At 39.0% G+C, this 16,977-nt stretch overlaps 1 protein-coding gene across 3 annotated transcripts in view; it reads right to left on the reverse strand.

Annotated features, from left to right (window-relative positions):
* The window catches only part of NFKB1 (nuclear factor kappa B subunit 1), a 118,318-nt gene that overhangs the window by 19,906 nt on the left and 81,435 nt on the right, over positions 1-16,977 (reverse strand). For all 3 annotated transcript variants that reach the window (XM_019415962.2, XM_019415954.2, XM_019415971.2), the window contains 6 exons: positions 16,824-16,928; positions 14,272-14,363; positions 12,019-12,157; positions 4,657-4,800; positions 3,254-3,343; positions 1,103-1,288 (listed from right to left, as the gene is read on the reverse strand). In XM_019415962.2, the coding sequence (XP_019271507.2) occupies positions 1,103-1,288; positions 3,254-3,343; positions 4,657-4,800; positions 12,019-12,157; positions 14,272-14,363; positions 16,824-16,928 (756 nt within the window). The remainder of the gene's footprint in view (positions 1-1,102; positions 1,289-3,253; positions 3,344-4,656; positions 4,801-12,018; positions 12,158-14,271; positions 14,364-16,823; positions 16,929-16,977) is intronic.

The following is a 16,977-nucleotide window of genomic DNA, read 5'->3' on the forward strand; positions in this document are numbered from 1 at the left end:
AGTTTCCTATACTTGCTCTACGGGTGTGGCATGCCTGGGGCCAAAACCATCAACATCAGTGTTCTGATACCTCGACCCACATCGTTTTAGTTGCATCTGCTCCTTTCAGTGCTCCTGGGTTGCGTTCGTTAGCAAAAGCACAACTGCACGTTGGCTTACTGACAAATACAGAGGCTGATCTGAAAACTCTGTCTGTGGTTTGTTAGGGGAAAGAAATTTAGATAGGTCTGTTATTTCAGGGGGAACAATCAGTCTCCAAATAATGTTGATTGGCTTGACTATACTGTAAATAATCAATCTCTTGATGAAATAATCCTTCATTGGAGTCTTAAACCACTGTCTCGTTAGGCAAAGTGTCAAAAACCACAGTCTCTGCCACAGACTTTCCCTAAGCCATCCGTGTTCTTGTGAAGTTTGCTTCAAGGTCAGGAAAAGGCAAATTTGGACCTGAGGGTCAAAACCAGTATGTGGCCTGTTTTTATACGGTCCCCTACCTAACCATGCTTTGTATGTTTTTAAAGCGGTATTTAAAAAAAAAGAATTTGTGATAGAGACCATAAGAGGCCACTAAGCTGAAATATTTGCTCTCTTTCCCTTCTCTTTTCTCTAATGAGTACTGGTTCAAATTACGTGCAAAGTGCACTGTCCCCCTTAATCCTAATTGTTCAAAGAGGGCATCAAGGTAAAAGGAAAAGTTCTCATTTTCAGGCCAAGTTCTACTTCAGTGTGATGGTCCAACTACGGTCTAGAGGAAGAAGACTATTGAAGTTATGGGAACTTCTCTATTATCTGTGGTGGAAATGAATTAGATTATCTCCCACGATATCCTAAAACTGCATAATTATGATTGGAGAATGCATATGCATATTCCAGTACTTTATTCAGAGATAACACAGGGAAAATGGAAATTTCAGTGTGAATTAAATGCTCTGACACATGCTTTTCAAGAGGCATACAGGACTCTGAAGGGCACACCGAACAAGATATTGATATATCATTTTTAGATTAACAGAAAATAAACCGGTCTTCTGACAATAGCTTCCTGGAACCAACCTATCCCCTCACCAGTCAATACAATGTAATCACATGTGTACTCACTTACCCTGAAACCTAGAATTCTCTTCCTTTACTCCTACTGTATACGTCAGGGTAACTTCATCTTCTCCAGTGCCAGACTCCTTATCTTGTTCTGTGGGTTCAGTTACTTTCCCAGAGAGGTTCACTGCGTCTCTGTCCACACTCTTGCTGCAACCCTCAGGGTCATTTTTAGATGGGGAGTCTATGGTTCCTAAGATAAAAGCAGAAACATTAGATTTTTCTCACTAAATTCCATTAAGTGATAATTCCCTGTTTCAGCGAAGGTCAGATAAAAGATAGGCAAGTTTACTGCAAAGGGAAAAGAAAAACAGTAATTTGAAATTCCTTTTAAAATACTCATATCATAGGTAACCTGTTTTGGAGCTATTTTAAACTCTCGCGTCTCAAAGACACATTTTTACGGAGTGTGACATATTCCATTAGTTTCAGGTGTACAATATAATGATTTGATATTTGTATATATTGTCAAATGATCACCACAGTAAGTTGAGTTACCATTAGCGCACATAGTTACAATTTTTTTGTGATAAGAACTTTCAAGATCTTAAAAAAAATTTCATATACACTTTTAAAAACTTACATTTCATTCTGTTTATTTGTAAAGGAGAAAAATGAAATAAAGCTCTTCTGTGAATTGCAGGGAAGTGGAATTTTTAAAGTTTAAATAGAAACAGAGGAGTTATGGGGTGCGTGGGTGGCTCAGTCAGTTAAGCTTCCGACTTCAGCTCAGGTCATGATCACACAGTTTGTGAGTTCGAGCCCTGCATTAGGCTCTGCACTGACAGCTCAGAGCTTGGAGCCTGCTTCAGATTCTCTGTCTCCCTCTCTCTGCCCCTCCCCCACTCATGCTCTGTCTCTCAAAAATAAATAAATGTTAAAAAAAATTTTTTTTAAATAACATATAATAACAATAAAAAAAGAAACAGGAGTTATGGGGTGCCTGGGTAACTCAGTCAGTTAAACATCCAACTCTTGATTTCAGCCCAGGTCATGATCTCATGGTTGAAAGATCGAGCCCCCTGTGGGGCTCCTCACTGAGCCCAGAGCCTCTCTCTCTCTCTCTCTCTCTTTCTCTCTCTCTCTCTCTCAAAACACCCCAAACAAACATGAATTATTTTTTTCCTAATGCTAATTAACCAAGCAAGTTGTTAAGACATAATATCAAGTCACATTCTGTAGTGTGGGAGTTACTCGGTATGCCATTTCTGTGCTCTTTCCAGTCTGACCATATTATCTGGCAGGTACTATGAAAGCACCTATGTTTTGTGAGCAGAGCTGGTTCAAATCCAGGTCCTGCCAATAACAGATATGTGCCTTCAGTGAGTGAATGAACCTTTCTGAACGTTGGTGTCCTCTGTCCATAAAATGGAGGCATTACTATTTTCCTTAGAGCAATCATGAAGATGACAGTTAAAACATGTAGAAATAGCACCTGACATCAAACAGGCATTCAATACATGGGAAGACTTTATTGTATTATTGCTTCAATGGGTACACTAGAATGGACACGTAATACAAGCTACGAACACAGCATGTGACAACTGCATATGAAGGGATGCATTTGAGGGGAAAGGCCATCCCTATAAAACTCAAAATGTCTTCAAAAGTGTAGCATTTGAGAAGAAAACAGGAGAGGACAGTTAAGTTTGGTGACTTTTTTAGTCAAGTGTCTCCATATGTCCCTTTTTAATGCTCTTTTCTTCCCCTTGTTCATGTCACTTAAGAAGTAAATATAGGGGCGCCTGGGTGGCTCAGTCGGTTAAGCGGCCGACTTCGGCTCAGGTCATGATCTCGCGGTCCGTGGGTTCAGGCCCCGCGTCGGGCTCTGTGCTGACAGCTCAGAGCCTGGAGCCTGTTTCGGATTCTGTGTCTCCCTCTCTCTGACCCTCCCCCGTTCATGCTCTGTCTCTCTCTGTCTCAAAAATAAATAAACGTTAAAAAAAAAAAAAAAGAAGTAAATATATAAGTAGAAACATAAGATTGGGAATAGAATTTATATTTGCCACAGGAAATAACATTTTTTTATGCAAAAGTATCTTCTCAGTTTACCTGCATTTATCAAATTTTTTCAAGATGACAATGTGATGAGTAATAATATAAAACTTTTAATTTTTCATTCTTTCTTCACTATTGGAAAAAAAACTGTATTACTTACCATGTTTCATCCCAGCATTAGATTTAGTGGTTCCAGGATGGAAGGTAATTCCACCGTATGTAGGGAATCCATAGTGGGGGAAGCCATACCCTGAAATGGCAAGCAAAACTAATGAAACCTCATGATGGGTGTATGTGTGTGTGTGTGTGTGTGTTTTATGAAGAGTCAGCAAAGTTTGGTGTCCTTCCCTCAGGTGAGCACAGGCTTTGGTGTGGGAGGGCAGAGTGCCCGACGTGGTGCTGCCATTGTGAGTTAGTAAGACACATTGTGGGGATCATGGGATGATCAGAATTCCACTCGGACCAAGTTTACATTTTGGCAACTCAGGCAATGCCCAGGCCTGGGGCCGCATGGAGGAGTTCACGCTGGAGAAAGTCTCCCACTGTTGTGTGGGAGTGCTCACCACCCAAACTCAGACTTGCTGACACAGAGGGCCTTCAAATAATGTCTGGCAGGAAAAACTGAACCAAACAAAATACAAACTACCGAGTCCTCAAGGAAACATGACCACACTGTGCATGCTCATGCATTTTTGGTGGGAGCATAAAAAGTCGTACGTAAAATTAGAGGTCATACTCTCTGACATTGTAATTTTACTTCAAAGAATCTAATTTACAAAAACAGTCTGGAATAAAAGAAAAACAACGTGGACAAAGGAGATCAGTAAAAACAATAAAAAACAGGAAACGCATTCAAGTAAGTAATACTATGGAATATTCACTTGGTGAAATATGAGTCATTAAAATGATCCTTAAGAAATTATGCTTACATAATATTTATATTACCATGGAGGAAATGCTTATGTTAACCCATTAGGGAAAAGCAGCATATATGACTCCATGTACACAATCATTTATGATAATAAATAACTAACGTAGGTAAATAGATTAAATACAATGCATTATGAAGATTGTAGCTGTACTCATGAAAATGCAAAAAATATCTACTGTGACGTTTGCACAGAATAAAATTAGAAGAAGTTAACCTTTGATGGCAGGATTTTATGTGTCTTCAGATATTCTACAATGCTAGTATATATAACATGAAATCTTTTTAATGTTGCCAAAGAAAACCAAGACAAGTATAGAAGCAAAGAAGGAAGGAAGGGAGGGAAGGAGGAAGAAAGGAAGAAAATATACCAAAACGTGAATAGACACGTTCTTCATATAACTGAACTTGAGTGACTGTTTTTCTTCTTAGAGTTTTTGGTATTATCTACATATTGCCAAGTGAACATGCATTTCTTTGAAAAAATACACTTATTAAAATTTTAATTAATTTCCTATGTCACACTCAGTAACGTCACAGCCACTCAACCCACAGACCATCTGGGAAATCTAGGGAAAGACAATTCTAGCTTCTCCAACGGGAAAAGCTTTAGGAAGAGGAGACTCAATTCGTACCTGGACCCGTACCTCCGGCACCCCCTCCTCCACCGCCACTGCCAAACATGCCTCCACCTCCAGCTCCAGCACCACTACCGCCGCCGAAACTATCAGAGAAATTAGGCATGAGCTTCTGCCGTTTCCTCTGCACTTCCTCTTTATCTGTAGTTAAAGGAAGAGAAACCAAAGGAGAAAAGACTGATTCAATTCCACAACTAGCCACAGAAAGAATATTGATTCTGATGGTATTTTTAAACATCTTAAAGGGAAACAGAAATCACCCAAGGAGGAAGAGATGCCAAATTTCAAGAAGCATTATATTTATTCCAATGGCTATGAAGATGGAGAACCAGCCTCGGAGAGACCACAGAACAGTACACACCCAAATCCTCTCTACAGTTAAGAAACAACAGTTTCTGAAGTCCCCAGTGTCATTCAAATTAGCGAAAGACTAGACTTCCCATCAATTATTAAGATACTAGAGATACCAGAGAAGAAAAACAATATTGAGCATTTTCATTTGGTCATACAAACCACTATTACCAACCAACTAACATTTGTAATGCATCTACTGTGAGCTAAGTGCTAAGGGGAAAGAGAAGAATGAACAAGGTCTTTGCTGTCAAGAACCCTCCAATACAATTGAAAGGTTGTGGGGGAAAGACTTGGGAGAGATAGCATCATAAAGCTCTCTATGTTAAATTTATGGTTGCAAAGCAGTGTTCCAGGGGGTCAAAGGAGAACTTCCAGGAAGTACCTATGGGCTGGAAAATTCAGGAAAAGCTTTCCAGAATCTACTTTATATCAGGAGAGGGCAATGGGAGGATGAGCTGGAAATGGGATGTAGAGGCAAAATAATGAAGGAAAGAATGCGCACTGTGTGCTTATGGATCAGTCTAGCTGAAGTGAGAGTTTAGCATAAGTGAGTCTTGAGAAGTGGGGCTGACTGGAACCACACTGTCGGGCTCCTGGATTGTGAACCCAAGGAGTTTACAAGCAGGAGGGCCACTGGATGTTTCTGAACTGGGGGATGATGTGTACAGCGTGCTAGTTTAAGAAGATTCATCTGCCACTGGTGTGTAGGACAAAACAAAGAGTCAAAGTGAGAGGCAGAGACAGTGCAAACGGAAGGGAATGGGGCTGTTCCTTAGTGGTCACCGTGATAATACAAATGGGTGGACCCCAGGAATGCAATGAAAGAGGGATTGGCAGTCATTGGTGACTGAGGAGATACAGGAGGCCGAAAGTCTAAAGACTTGACTTAAAACACAGCGATGCCCTCTGAGATTTTTGGCTGTCCAGGTCTAGATGCCATTTGCACTATCATTCCTCATTCCTCGTGTCGTTGTAGTTTTTCTTTTGCTTCTCACTATCTGTTCTCCCCAGCCCACTGCCATTGTGGTCCATTATTGAGCTCTTGTTTCTTCTTTCTGTTTCCCTTTCTCTTCTCTCATTTTCCTATCATGTATTTTTTTTTTCCCCTTCTCTCTTTTGGACTGAAAGGGTGATGTAAAATTTCTGTTTAAATAAACAGGCAATGTGGTATTCTTTTTTTTTTTTTTTTCAATCAGCAGCCTCATACTTAACAATTGTCCTATTTCCAATTCTTCAATGTTAGTTTTGGCCATTGCTTATGTCCAGAAAGATCTCTACTTATTTCTAATTTTGTGGTTATTTCAGCCATCTCAGGGCTCGAAAGAATGCTTTTACTGATTATTGCAGTCACCTGAGCACAGCTGGAAGACTGAAACATGGAAAAGTAGGATAGCAAAGTACCCTTAAAATAATCCTTTAAAAATGGATCATGTCCAGACCTGTTAGGAAGAAAGCCAATGTGGGTCAACTTTGAAGAGAATGTGCTTCTACTAGAAAGCATTGGCCTCAAAGTAGAGAAACTTTACAAATTTCCTTTTCAAAGGTTTTGAACAGATTTATAAAAATTTTCCATCAGTTGTACTATAACCAACTAATAGTCATACTTATTACTCATCCTATAAACTGGGGATCTCACATTGAATATTAGTTCATTAGAAATATGAAACACAAAAGGGAAGCAGACAACTTATTCATCTTCAGGAGTACATGTTATCTGCTGATGTGTTCTACCAAAGAGATCATTTGGTACTCGCTATGTACTTTTTCTGTTTTATAAAACAGAAATGTTCAATGGTTTTATTTTACTGTAAAATGGGAATTTTTCAGTCACTTTAAAAATATTAACTATTACACATCCACTAAGATTTCAACGACAAGAAACTGATACAGAATATTTCATTATGACAAGTTTTTAAATAAAAGAACCAGCCTGAATTTCCCCAAAATTGAACATGGAGATAGTCTCATCACATTCATGTATCCCTGTGGTCTGCCTTTGACAGTGGCAGCATGGGTTGTACTATGAAACATCAACCTATTCTAGAAGGGACCTAAGTGGTCCTTCCTTTTACAGAAGAGGAAACAAAAGCTATGATGATTAAGGGACTTGTCAGAGGTCAGGGCAGAGTGAAGATGAGATTCAAAGCCAGTGAGCTTTCCATTCTATTAGACTGCCATTCTTTGGGAAACACTCCAAAATGTCTTTGCTTCCTTTAATAATTGGTGATTGCAGGTAATAGTCTAGTTCACAAATGTAGATAAACTTTTAGTATCCACCTCGTTTTGATATGTGTATGCCTTCAAAAGTATCTCATTCGTGTTTTTTGGGTTCTAGTGTGCTAGTAAAGATGTCTGCATCTATCCTAAGCATTCCTTTCATAATTTAAGGATTATGATTCCATTTCTTCTGATTCTCCACCTTTTCAGACTGAAAAATCACATGGTCTTTTTTTTGCCGTTCATATAGCAGTTCCTCAACTATCTTCTTCCCTTGCCAATTGTCCCTCTCTCGATTATTTAACTTGTCTTCCCTAAGCCCAACCATCTCCATGACATTTTCATGAGGTACAAGGTCAAAAACTATATCAGGTGTCGAGTTCTGGAATAGATGGTTCTGTACAATGAAAGGAATATGTTGTATTTCTTTGTCTGATGTCCTCCTTGATGGCACCCAACAAATTAACAGCCTTTGGGATAAGGATGGCAACTTGGTTGGTCAGGCAATAAGTCAGCTCCCATATTATAAGAGCCAAGATATGGAAGCAGCTCAAGAGTCCATCAACTGATGAGTGGATAAAGAAAATGTGATATATATATATATACACACACACACATATATATGTGTGTGTGTGTGTATGTGTGTGTGTGAGTGTGTGTGTGTATGTGTGTGTGTATGGCATAAAAAAAATAAGATCTTGCTATTTACAATGACATGGATGGAGCTACAGGGTATTATGCTAAGCAAAACAAGTCAGTCAGAGAAAGACAAATACCATATGATTTCACTCATTTGTGGAATTTAAGAAACAAAACAAATGAACAAAGAAAAAAGAGACAAACAAAAAACCAGACCCTTAAATATAAAGAACAAACTGGTGGTTACCAGGAGACTGGTGGGGGATGGGGGAAATTGGTAAAGGGGATCAAAAGTATACTTATCATGACAAGCACTGAGTAATGTATAAAATTACTGAATCACTATGTTGTACACCTAAAGCTAATATAGCACTGTGTATTAACTAACTGGAATTAAAATTAAAACTTAAAAAAAAAGACAGCTCTCAGATATATCTCAGCATCTACTATATGACATCTACTAAGGGACGCCTGGCTGGTTCGGTCGGCAGTGCATGCAGCTCTTGATCTCAGAGTCGTGAGTTCAAGCCCTACCTACATGGGCATTGAGACTACTTAAAACAAAATAAAATATATGACATATACTGTTCTAGATGTTGGAAATGTACTAATGAACATGAAAGACCAAATCTATGAACTAAAGAATATTCTTCCTATTAGAGGGTGGAAGAAGACAATAGATACCTAAATTCGTTGATAGGACAATTTTGCTTACTGATAAAAATAATGAACTACACAAAATTGACACAGGGAATGACTGCAGGGGCTGGGGCAGTGGAAGGTGTGTTCAATGACCTCTGAGAAATGTACACAAAGATTCCCTGGGTTGTATAGTTTTAATTCATTTTCATACACTTACTCTTATATTCTTATTTAAAAAAAATTTTTTTTAATGTTTATTTATTTCTGAGACAGAGAGATACAGAGCATGAGTGAGGGAGGGGCAGAGAGAGAGGGAGACACAGAATCAAAAGCAGGCTCCAGGCTCTGAGCTGTCGGCACAGAGCCCGACGCGGGGCTTGAACTCACAAACTATGAGATCATGACCTGAGCCGAAGTTGGTCTCTCAACCAACTGAGCGACCCAGGTGCCCCCACTTACTCTTATATTAAATGGCCTGTTACTTCTCTCTCTCTTTTTTAAAAAATATTTATTTTTGAGAGAGTGAGAGAGAGAGCAGGGGAGGGGCAGAGAGAGGGGGGGAGAGAGAGAGTCCCAAGCAGGCTCCACACTGTTAGCACAGAGCCTGATGTGGGGCTTGAACTCATGAACTGTGAGATCATGACCTGAGCTGAAAACAAGAGTTGGGTCACCCAGGCTCCCCGGCCCACTACTTTTCTGGTTATATGTCTGGTGTGATTATTTCTCCTTGTGATTATTTCATTTTGGGATTTACAATCCAGAAAGTTTTACTGACCAAGGTAATTTGTTACCTTCAATAAAACAGTTCTAATCTCACAATGAATAAATATATGTTACAATATATGTTGGCCATTCTTTCTGTGGAGCTCAACTTCTAACTCTTATTTTTCCAGATGATTCTTCTTACTTGTTTGTATTACATGGAGCTTTTAATCAATGACAGCCTGGAAGTGCTTGAAGCATACAGGTAGGAATTTGAGCTTTCAGGAGACCCCATTCTCTAACCTGAGCATCTGATAGATCCTATTATGAATGAACACCTGAACATGCCCTTGCTGTATCTCACTCTTTTGATGAACAAATACCACTGGAAAAGGTAGACTGGCAGCCTAGAAACCAAGCTCAGCTTTGAATGTTTCTCGATGCATACATGTGTAGGTAATCTGGGTATCCTTTTTAAACATAATTCTCTGTGTTGAAAAAAATGGACATTATGTTAAGACATATTTTAGGAGAAGAAATTAATTGTTTCCATCAGAAAGTCCAAAAATTTCTCTCCTGTGTCTATTTAAAAAAGAGTGTTTAATCAAAAGCAGTGATTTTCATCTTTCTGCAGACTGAAGCATTTGGAAGACCTCAGGTTGTCACTGGGTGGGGAAGTGAGGGCAGGTGGGCTGGCTCCCCACCTCCACTGTAGTTATTTATTTATTTAATTTTGTTAATGCTTTTTCTTTATTTTGAGAGAGAAAGAGAGTAAGAGAGAGAGAGCAAGTGGAGAAGGGGCAGAGACAGAGGGAGAGAGAGAATCCCAAGCAGCCTCCAAGCTGCCAGTGCAAAGCCTGACATGGGGCTCGGACTCGTGAACTGTGAGACCATGACCTGAACTGAAATCGAGAGTCAGATGCTCAACCAACCGAGCCACCCAGGCAACCCTCTCCACTTCCACTTTAACCAGAGCCTGTCAGGTGTATGCACTGGGATTTTGCATGAAATCTTATGTGGACTGGGGGGAAAAAGGCTCTTTTGTTGATAATGTTTTCACACCACAGTAATGGAATGCTGTGAATCGGGACCATCAGTAAACAGGTCACGATCTCTGAAAAGAAACAAGAACTCATGGAATCATCTTCTAAATGCTCCCACCACAACATGAGTTACAGGCAAAGAAGCCCTCTTCAAGGATCACACATCACATATTGCTACCACAGGATCCAACACTCATGTGGATCATCACTGCAGCACCTTTGTGGCTTCAGACATCAGCCAGGACCTGGGTGCTCTGTGACGATCATTTCATTGACCTCCCACTATGGTCTCACTTCCCTCTAATCCAGGGGTTTCTGATTTTGTTTGTGCCATGACCCCTTTTTCAGTCTTGTGAAGTGTTACGGATCTTTTCTTAGAATCATACCTATCAATATGTAAAATTACAAAAAAAGCTGATTATATTAAAATCCATTTCTATCCTTGGAACTCTTGGGGTCAGTGGACTCCAGGTTAAGAAATATCTTTGAGCAATTTTCCCATTTAGGGGCCTATTAAATACACTCAATGCTGAATTTCCCACCCTGCCCTCTTGAGTTCCAGTCCTGCCTTTTGATTGGCAGGAACCAAAAATGTAACATGTTTTAAATTGAGCTCCCTCTCTGTCCACTCAAACGTACTTTTGCTCCCTGGATTCTTTCACCAACTCAACCATGTAACAACCTTCCTAGGCTGGGATTCCTGGAACCATCTATGACTCCTGAATTTCTCCTTCACCTCCTACCTCAACCAGCATCTGGGGCTTAACGCCACTGCCTCCTTGCATTCCTTACACTAAGACCTTTAGGAACCTCCCCATTTCTCACTTGGATTCTTGCATTACTCTTCGGACTCTTCATCTGCTGCTCAGACAGTTCCCTCAGTGTTCATATAAGGAAGTCAGAGCCATCATTCCAAACCCAAATAGGCCTGGTAATTCCCTTATCCAGATCAATCAGAATTCTTCAGCTGCCAATCACAGCACTTCTGAGCCTGGCCTTGGCCTTCCTTACCTGTCTTGGTCTTCAGTGGTCCATCTCCATGCCCAAAAGGCTCATTTCTCTCTGAACTAACATTAATTGTTCAGCTCCTCAAGTTTCCAAGCCTAGGAAACACTTTCCTTCCTTGTTTCTCACCTAACTACTGAAATACACCCCCAGGTTGAAGGACCTTGAAGAAGCCTACTTCTTGGTGGCTTCTATAGAATTAAGGGTCCTCTCTCCTTGGCATTCTCATAGGTGTTTGTAGATGCTTCCCTTTTGGAGCTTATCAAAATCATAAATCACATTATAAATATGTAAGGAGACTATCTCCCCTTCTCAGGGTATCTTTTGTGAGGAAAAGAATGGTGCTTTATTCATTTTTATGGTTCTGCACTGCATGGTGGCTGAGTATCCTGTTTTATCGCCTGAGGCCAGATGATGGAGGGGCTGAATCTCCTGAACAGCAAGCCTTATCATAAGGTCCATCTCAACTGCCCAAACCCCGAGATCCTCAATAAATGACAGATTCTCAGATTCAAAGACAAATTCTCAACTGTCTAAATCTCATATAAGCTTGGTAAAAATAAGATTATTTTGAAAGGCTGGACTCAATTCCATGACCCCAAAATAGTATAATACTTCTCTCTTCTCTAAAAATAAGTACCATGGGCCCAGGGGCAAGTTCCTAGGAAGCCATTCAAAGGAAGTGAACAACTAATCTCTTCTAATCAGCTTTGTCCTTTTACCGGAACAGTCACAAGAATGTAAGTAACCCAATTACCTTTGATTTCAGGGTAGTAGAGAAAAGGTTTGGGTTCGCTAGTTTCCAAATCAGATTTCCTCCGAAGTTGGACAAATACGGAAGCCGGTTTTGTGATGTTGACATCTTTATACTTTGGCGTTTTGAAGACGATGGCAAACTGCAGGATACAAAGACCCAAACATTAGGGTAGGCCTACATTTTGTTTTTCCAGCAATGCTACTCATTAAACGTATTAATAATTATGTTTAATTAAACTAAAAAATACAGCATCCTAGAGAAAGTTACAAACTCAGAATTCTATACCCATACATTGTGATTAAATTGCCACTGTGAATTAAAATGAGACTATGCTAGGGGCACCTGGGTGGCTCAGTCGGTTAGGCGTCCGACTTCAGTCCAGGTCACGATCTCGCGGTCCGTGAGTTCGAGCCCTGTGTCAGGCTCTGGGCTGATGGCTCAGAGCCTGGAGCCTGCTTCCGATTCTGTGTCTCCCTCTCTCTCTGCCCCTCCCCCGTTCATGCTCTGTCTCTCTCTGTCTCAAAAATAAAATAAAACGTTAAAAAAAAATTTTAAATGAGACTATGCTAATATTTTGCAAATCTTTATTTTTATTTGTCTAATATTTTAAATGCCTTCCAGTTGAAAATAATCATGTGAGTAAAATGCATCGCATACACCTCCTTCTTCTCTTCTAAATCAGCCTTAAAGTGCTCCAAAATTATTTACAAGGCAACATCAGAAAGACTGGTTGTCAAAAGAGAGAGTGAAGAATGTGCTACTACAATGAGCCCACAGGTTGGCTGATGAGAAGAGGAAGCTAAATCCTGCAGAGACATCCTAACAGGGTCCGTGTATTTTGAAGGGAGGATGGCCAATGCTCTAGGGATAGAGGGCATTCTGTAACACTTCTAAGACAACCTCTTCATTAATTTCTGTCAGTGCCACAATAGTTAGGCATTTTTGCAGTTTCTTGTTTGATTTTTTTTTTTCCACTATGTGGTGTATTCACAAGGTTCAAGACTTTGTAAAATACAGAAAGGTATACAATGGCATATAGTGAAAATTCTCCTTGCCAACTCCCATCCCCCAGCTAGGTGGTCCCACTGTGTGCCTGTCCCCAGAAGTAAACACAGTGAAATTATTAATTCTTTTTGTATTCTTCCATAGTTTCCTTATGCATATGCAAACGTGAACATTCAATCTTTCTGACATCGCTTGGTTTTATATCTTTAAAAAATTTTTAATGTTGTATGTTTGAGATTTTTTCCATATTCAGAGATTACACATTCTCTTTAATAACTGCGTAATAGTTCATCACACAGACACACCATAATTTATTTACTGGCCACTTATTGGTGGACATTTGGATTGTTTCCAATTTTGTGTGTGTGAAAATAGTATTTCTCAATCACTCAGAGTGATGGAGACGGGGATATAGCATTTCTATCTCTTAGTCATACACTCAGTTGTCACTGGGAAATCTTGATTTATCATAATGATATCAGCCTATAGTAGAAGTCTCTTCCTTTCAATACTTTTCATTAGAAAACCTTTTCAAAAGTGTTGTCATAATTACTCTGGTAGAACACCGTAATGGACCGATTGTGTTCCCTCAGAATTCGTTATTTTGAAGCCTTAACCCCTAGTGTGGCGTTATTTGGGGAAATGGCTTTTATGGAAATAATTAATGTTAAATGAGATCATGAGAGTTGGGTTGTGATTGGATAGGATTAGTGGTCCTATAGGAAGAGACACCAGAGAGCTTACTCTCTCTCTCTCTCTTTCTGTCATGTGGGGACAGAGCCAGAGGCAGCTGTCTGCAAGCCAGGAGGAGAGAGCTTTAAACCAATAACCAACCCTGTTGAGCCTTGATCTGGGACTTCTAACCTCCAGAACTGTGATGAAATAAATTTCTGTTGTTTAATACACCTAATCTATGGTATTTTGTCATGGCAGTCTGAGCAGTCTAATACAAAAACTTAAAATATTTCCACTAACAGACCCAAGGGCCACTGCCTTAATGGTTAGGTGATCAGACACCCAAATGAAATGCCTTGACATGGTTTCAGAGCCAATGGACTAAGGCTTTGCTCATAATTCTATGGTAGGTGACTTTTCTGGAAGACCTGCAAGAGTCTTAAAAATAGTACTCTTTTATGAAAGTTAAATAAGTATGATTTTTCCTTTTTCACATATGGAAATTAAGTACTGAATTTCAACGAGACAGAAAATGCAAAATCATCATCATCAGCATTATCATCATCCACTTACTTGTCTATGAACATCTGTAGGAGAAAAATCTCCAAATCCTTCCCAGATTCCACCATTTTCCTCCTCTTCATAAAATCGAATTTGGATGTCATCTGCAAACAGTCACATTCAGGTGTTTAATTTCACATAATAATATTTCACAACATGCTAAACTTTCAGCTGGTTCAAGATTTTACCTACAATGTACTTAAACATTTAAAAAAGTAGTTACTAAGAAATAGACTTTTAAATCATTTGAAATTTTCAAAATTACTGAAATTTTCTTTATTAGTTACCACAGTAATGGACCCTGAGTTTCATTTACATTGAGAGAATACTAGATTTACCTATTCAGTCTGACTTTTCTCTTAATCAGTCTTTGCCTTTCTCACTTCTCCATCACTAACCCAAATCATTCCTGAGGAACATGAAGGATATTGAAGAATATCAGAACCCCAAAAGGTGGTTCGAACACCATATAGATCTACATAATAATATTTAACTTACATGAAGTTAACTGCATGGCAAGCACTAATTTAAGTGAATTATATGTATACATTAACTGACTTAACCCCCACAATAACTTTGAAATGCAGGTGTACTATTAATATCCTCATTTTGCAGAAGAGAAACTGGAGTGCAAAGAGATTAAGTAACTCATCCAAGGTTGAACAGCTAGTAAATGGAGAAGCCAGAATTTGAACACAGACTCCATCCAGGTTCACGATCATTCTACTATGCTACTTCCCTATAATACTTTATCAGTCCATATTGGGAAGTTGTTACAAATATTATATTGGTCAAGTCCCTTTGGATTAGACTGCCTAAATTTCACACTTGCATCATGGACTCTACTTCTGCAGAAATATGACAATATAACTCAGATTGACATCTCTCTGGATTCACTTCCCATTTTATAGGAGGGACTGCACTATTGACTTATAAAAACTAAGTTCATATTTCTATTTAAATAGAATTTTAGGGATGCCCAGGTGGCTCAGTCAGTTAAGCATCCAACTCTTGATTTTAGTTCAGGTCATGATCTCATGGTCTTGTGAACCTGGGCGTGGAGCCTGCTTAGGATTCTCTCTCTCTCCTTCTCCTTCTGTCCTTTCACTGCTCATACTCTCTCTCTCTCTCTCTCAAACAAAAAAACAAAAAAACAAAAAAACAAAACCAAAAACACCCACAGAATTTTAGAAATGTTGGGGTTGGAGGTGGATAAAACATCTCACTATCTCCTGGTTGATTCCCTTTCTTTCAGGTAGGACTCCCTTAAATCTAGTTACTAAGATGCTTTAAGACAGGCAGCTATAACACTTCTTTTAATAAGAGAAGTAATGTAATGATAATGATTAAGAATCACATTTACAAATAAAGGTACTCAGATTGTGTTTACTCGCTGTATGCACACCAAGAATTTGGAAATGCATATTACTTGGATACAATGGGTTAAAAGACTAATACCAGGATATGCACAGAAAGTGTAAACATTTTTTGGATAAAGATACATGCCTTTACCTTACAATCTGATCCTATTTTTTCTGACTTTTTAACCTCAGGCCATTTGCCTCAAATGAGAATTTTCTTTTTTTAAAGTCATCATTCTTTTATTTAGGAGCTATATTTTTGGTTACGCACTCCTTACTTTGAAAATGCTCATCATTTTGTAGTGAGTAGATCTTTATTACACTATACATTCTATCACTGTATTTTAAAAATGAGTTGTTTGAGAAAATAACACAATCTCCTTCAGCTTTTGCTAATTTATAAATCTTGTATCATAGCTAATGAAAGGTAAATGCCAAGAATGTTTTCTGAAAGTGAAAATTCTGAGAAACATGCTCTGAGAATTTCCCCACGGTTCCTATTCTCTTTCTTTTTCTTAATGACATCAGAGTGTCACATGAAAGTATCTGGAGAAGCTCTCTCAGCTTCTCAGTGTTGCAACAAAACCGTGCAAGATAAACAAAATAAACGATTTTATACTATGTAAAGCATTATTTATTCTGTGTCCATGTGCGTGCGTGTGTGTGTGTGTGTGTGTGTGTGAGTGTGAAGCATGAGCTATTATTACTCATTTATTTTAGTTTAACTAAGTTCAGATAGCAAAATTTAAAGTACAGAAACACTTAAATGTCACTGATTACAATTGTCATTATTTTCTTAATTCTCTTTACTTCTATTGAAAAAAAAATCTTTTTATGATTATTTATTGGTTTTGAGAAAGACAGCAAGCATGAGTGGGGAGGGGCAGAGAGAGAGGGAGAGAGAAAATCCTGAGCCTGATGTGGAGCTCGAACACGTGAACCAGGAGATCATGACCTGACCGAAAATCAGGAGTCAGACACTTAACCAACTGAACCAACCAGGTGTCCCACGACTATTAAAATTTTTTAAATGAATTAGTTGGGTTGAAAAAACACAGACATATTTGGAAGAAGTGAAATGTGTAAATGTTCTAAAGGAGTTCTATGGCAGAAGAGGGATATTATGGGATTTGCTGTCAAAAAGGGACTCACAGACACACTCAGAATTACATTTCACACCTTGAGACTGGAGCATATATTTACCTTTCTGAACCTTGTCACAGAGAAGGTAAATCTCTTCCCCTCCAGTTACACATCCAGCTGTCCTGTCCATTCTTACAATTTTCAAGTTGGACGCATTGGGGGCTTCTGTCCACAGGAGAAAAACAACAAACATCATGGTTTATCCTCAGCTTCA

This window comes from Panthera pardus, unplaced genomic scaffold (genome assembly GCF_024362965.1).
Source record: "Panthera pardus isolate Hobbes unplaced genomic scaffold, ASM2436296v1 HiC_scaffold_13, whole genome shotgun sequence".
In the NCBI taxonomy this organism is placed as follows: domain Eukaryota; kingdom Metazoa; phylum Chordata; class Mammalia; order Carnivora; family Felidae; genus Panthera; species Panthera pardus.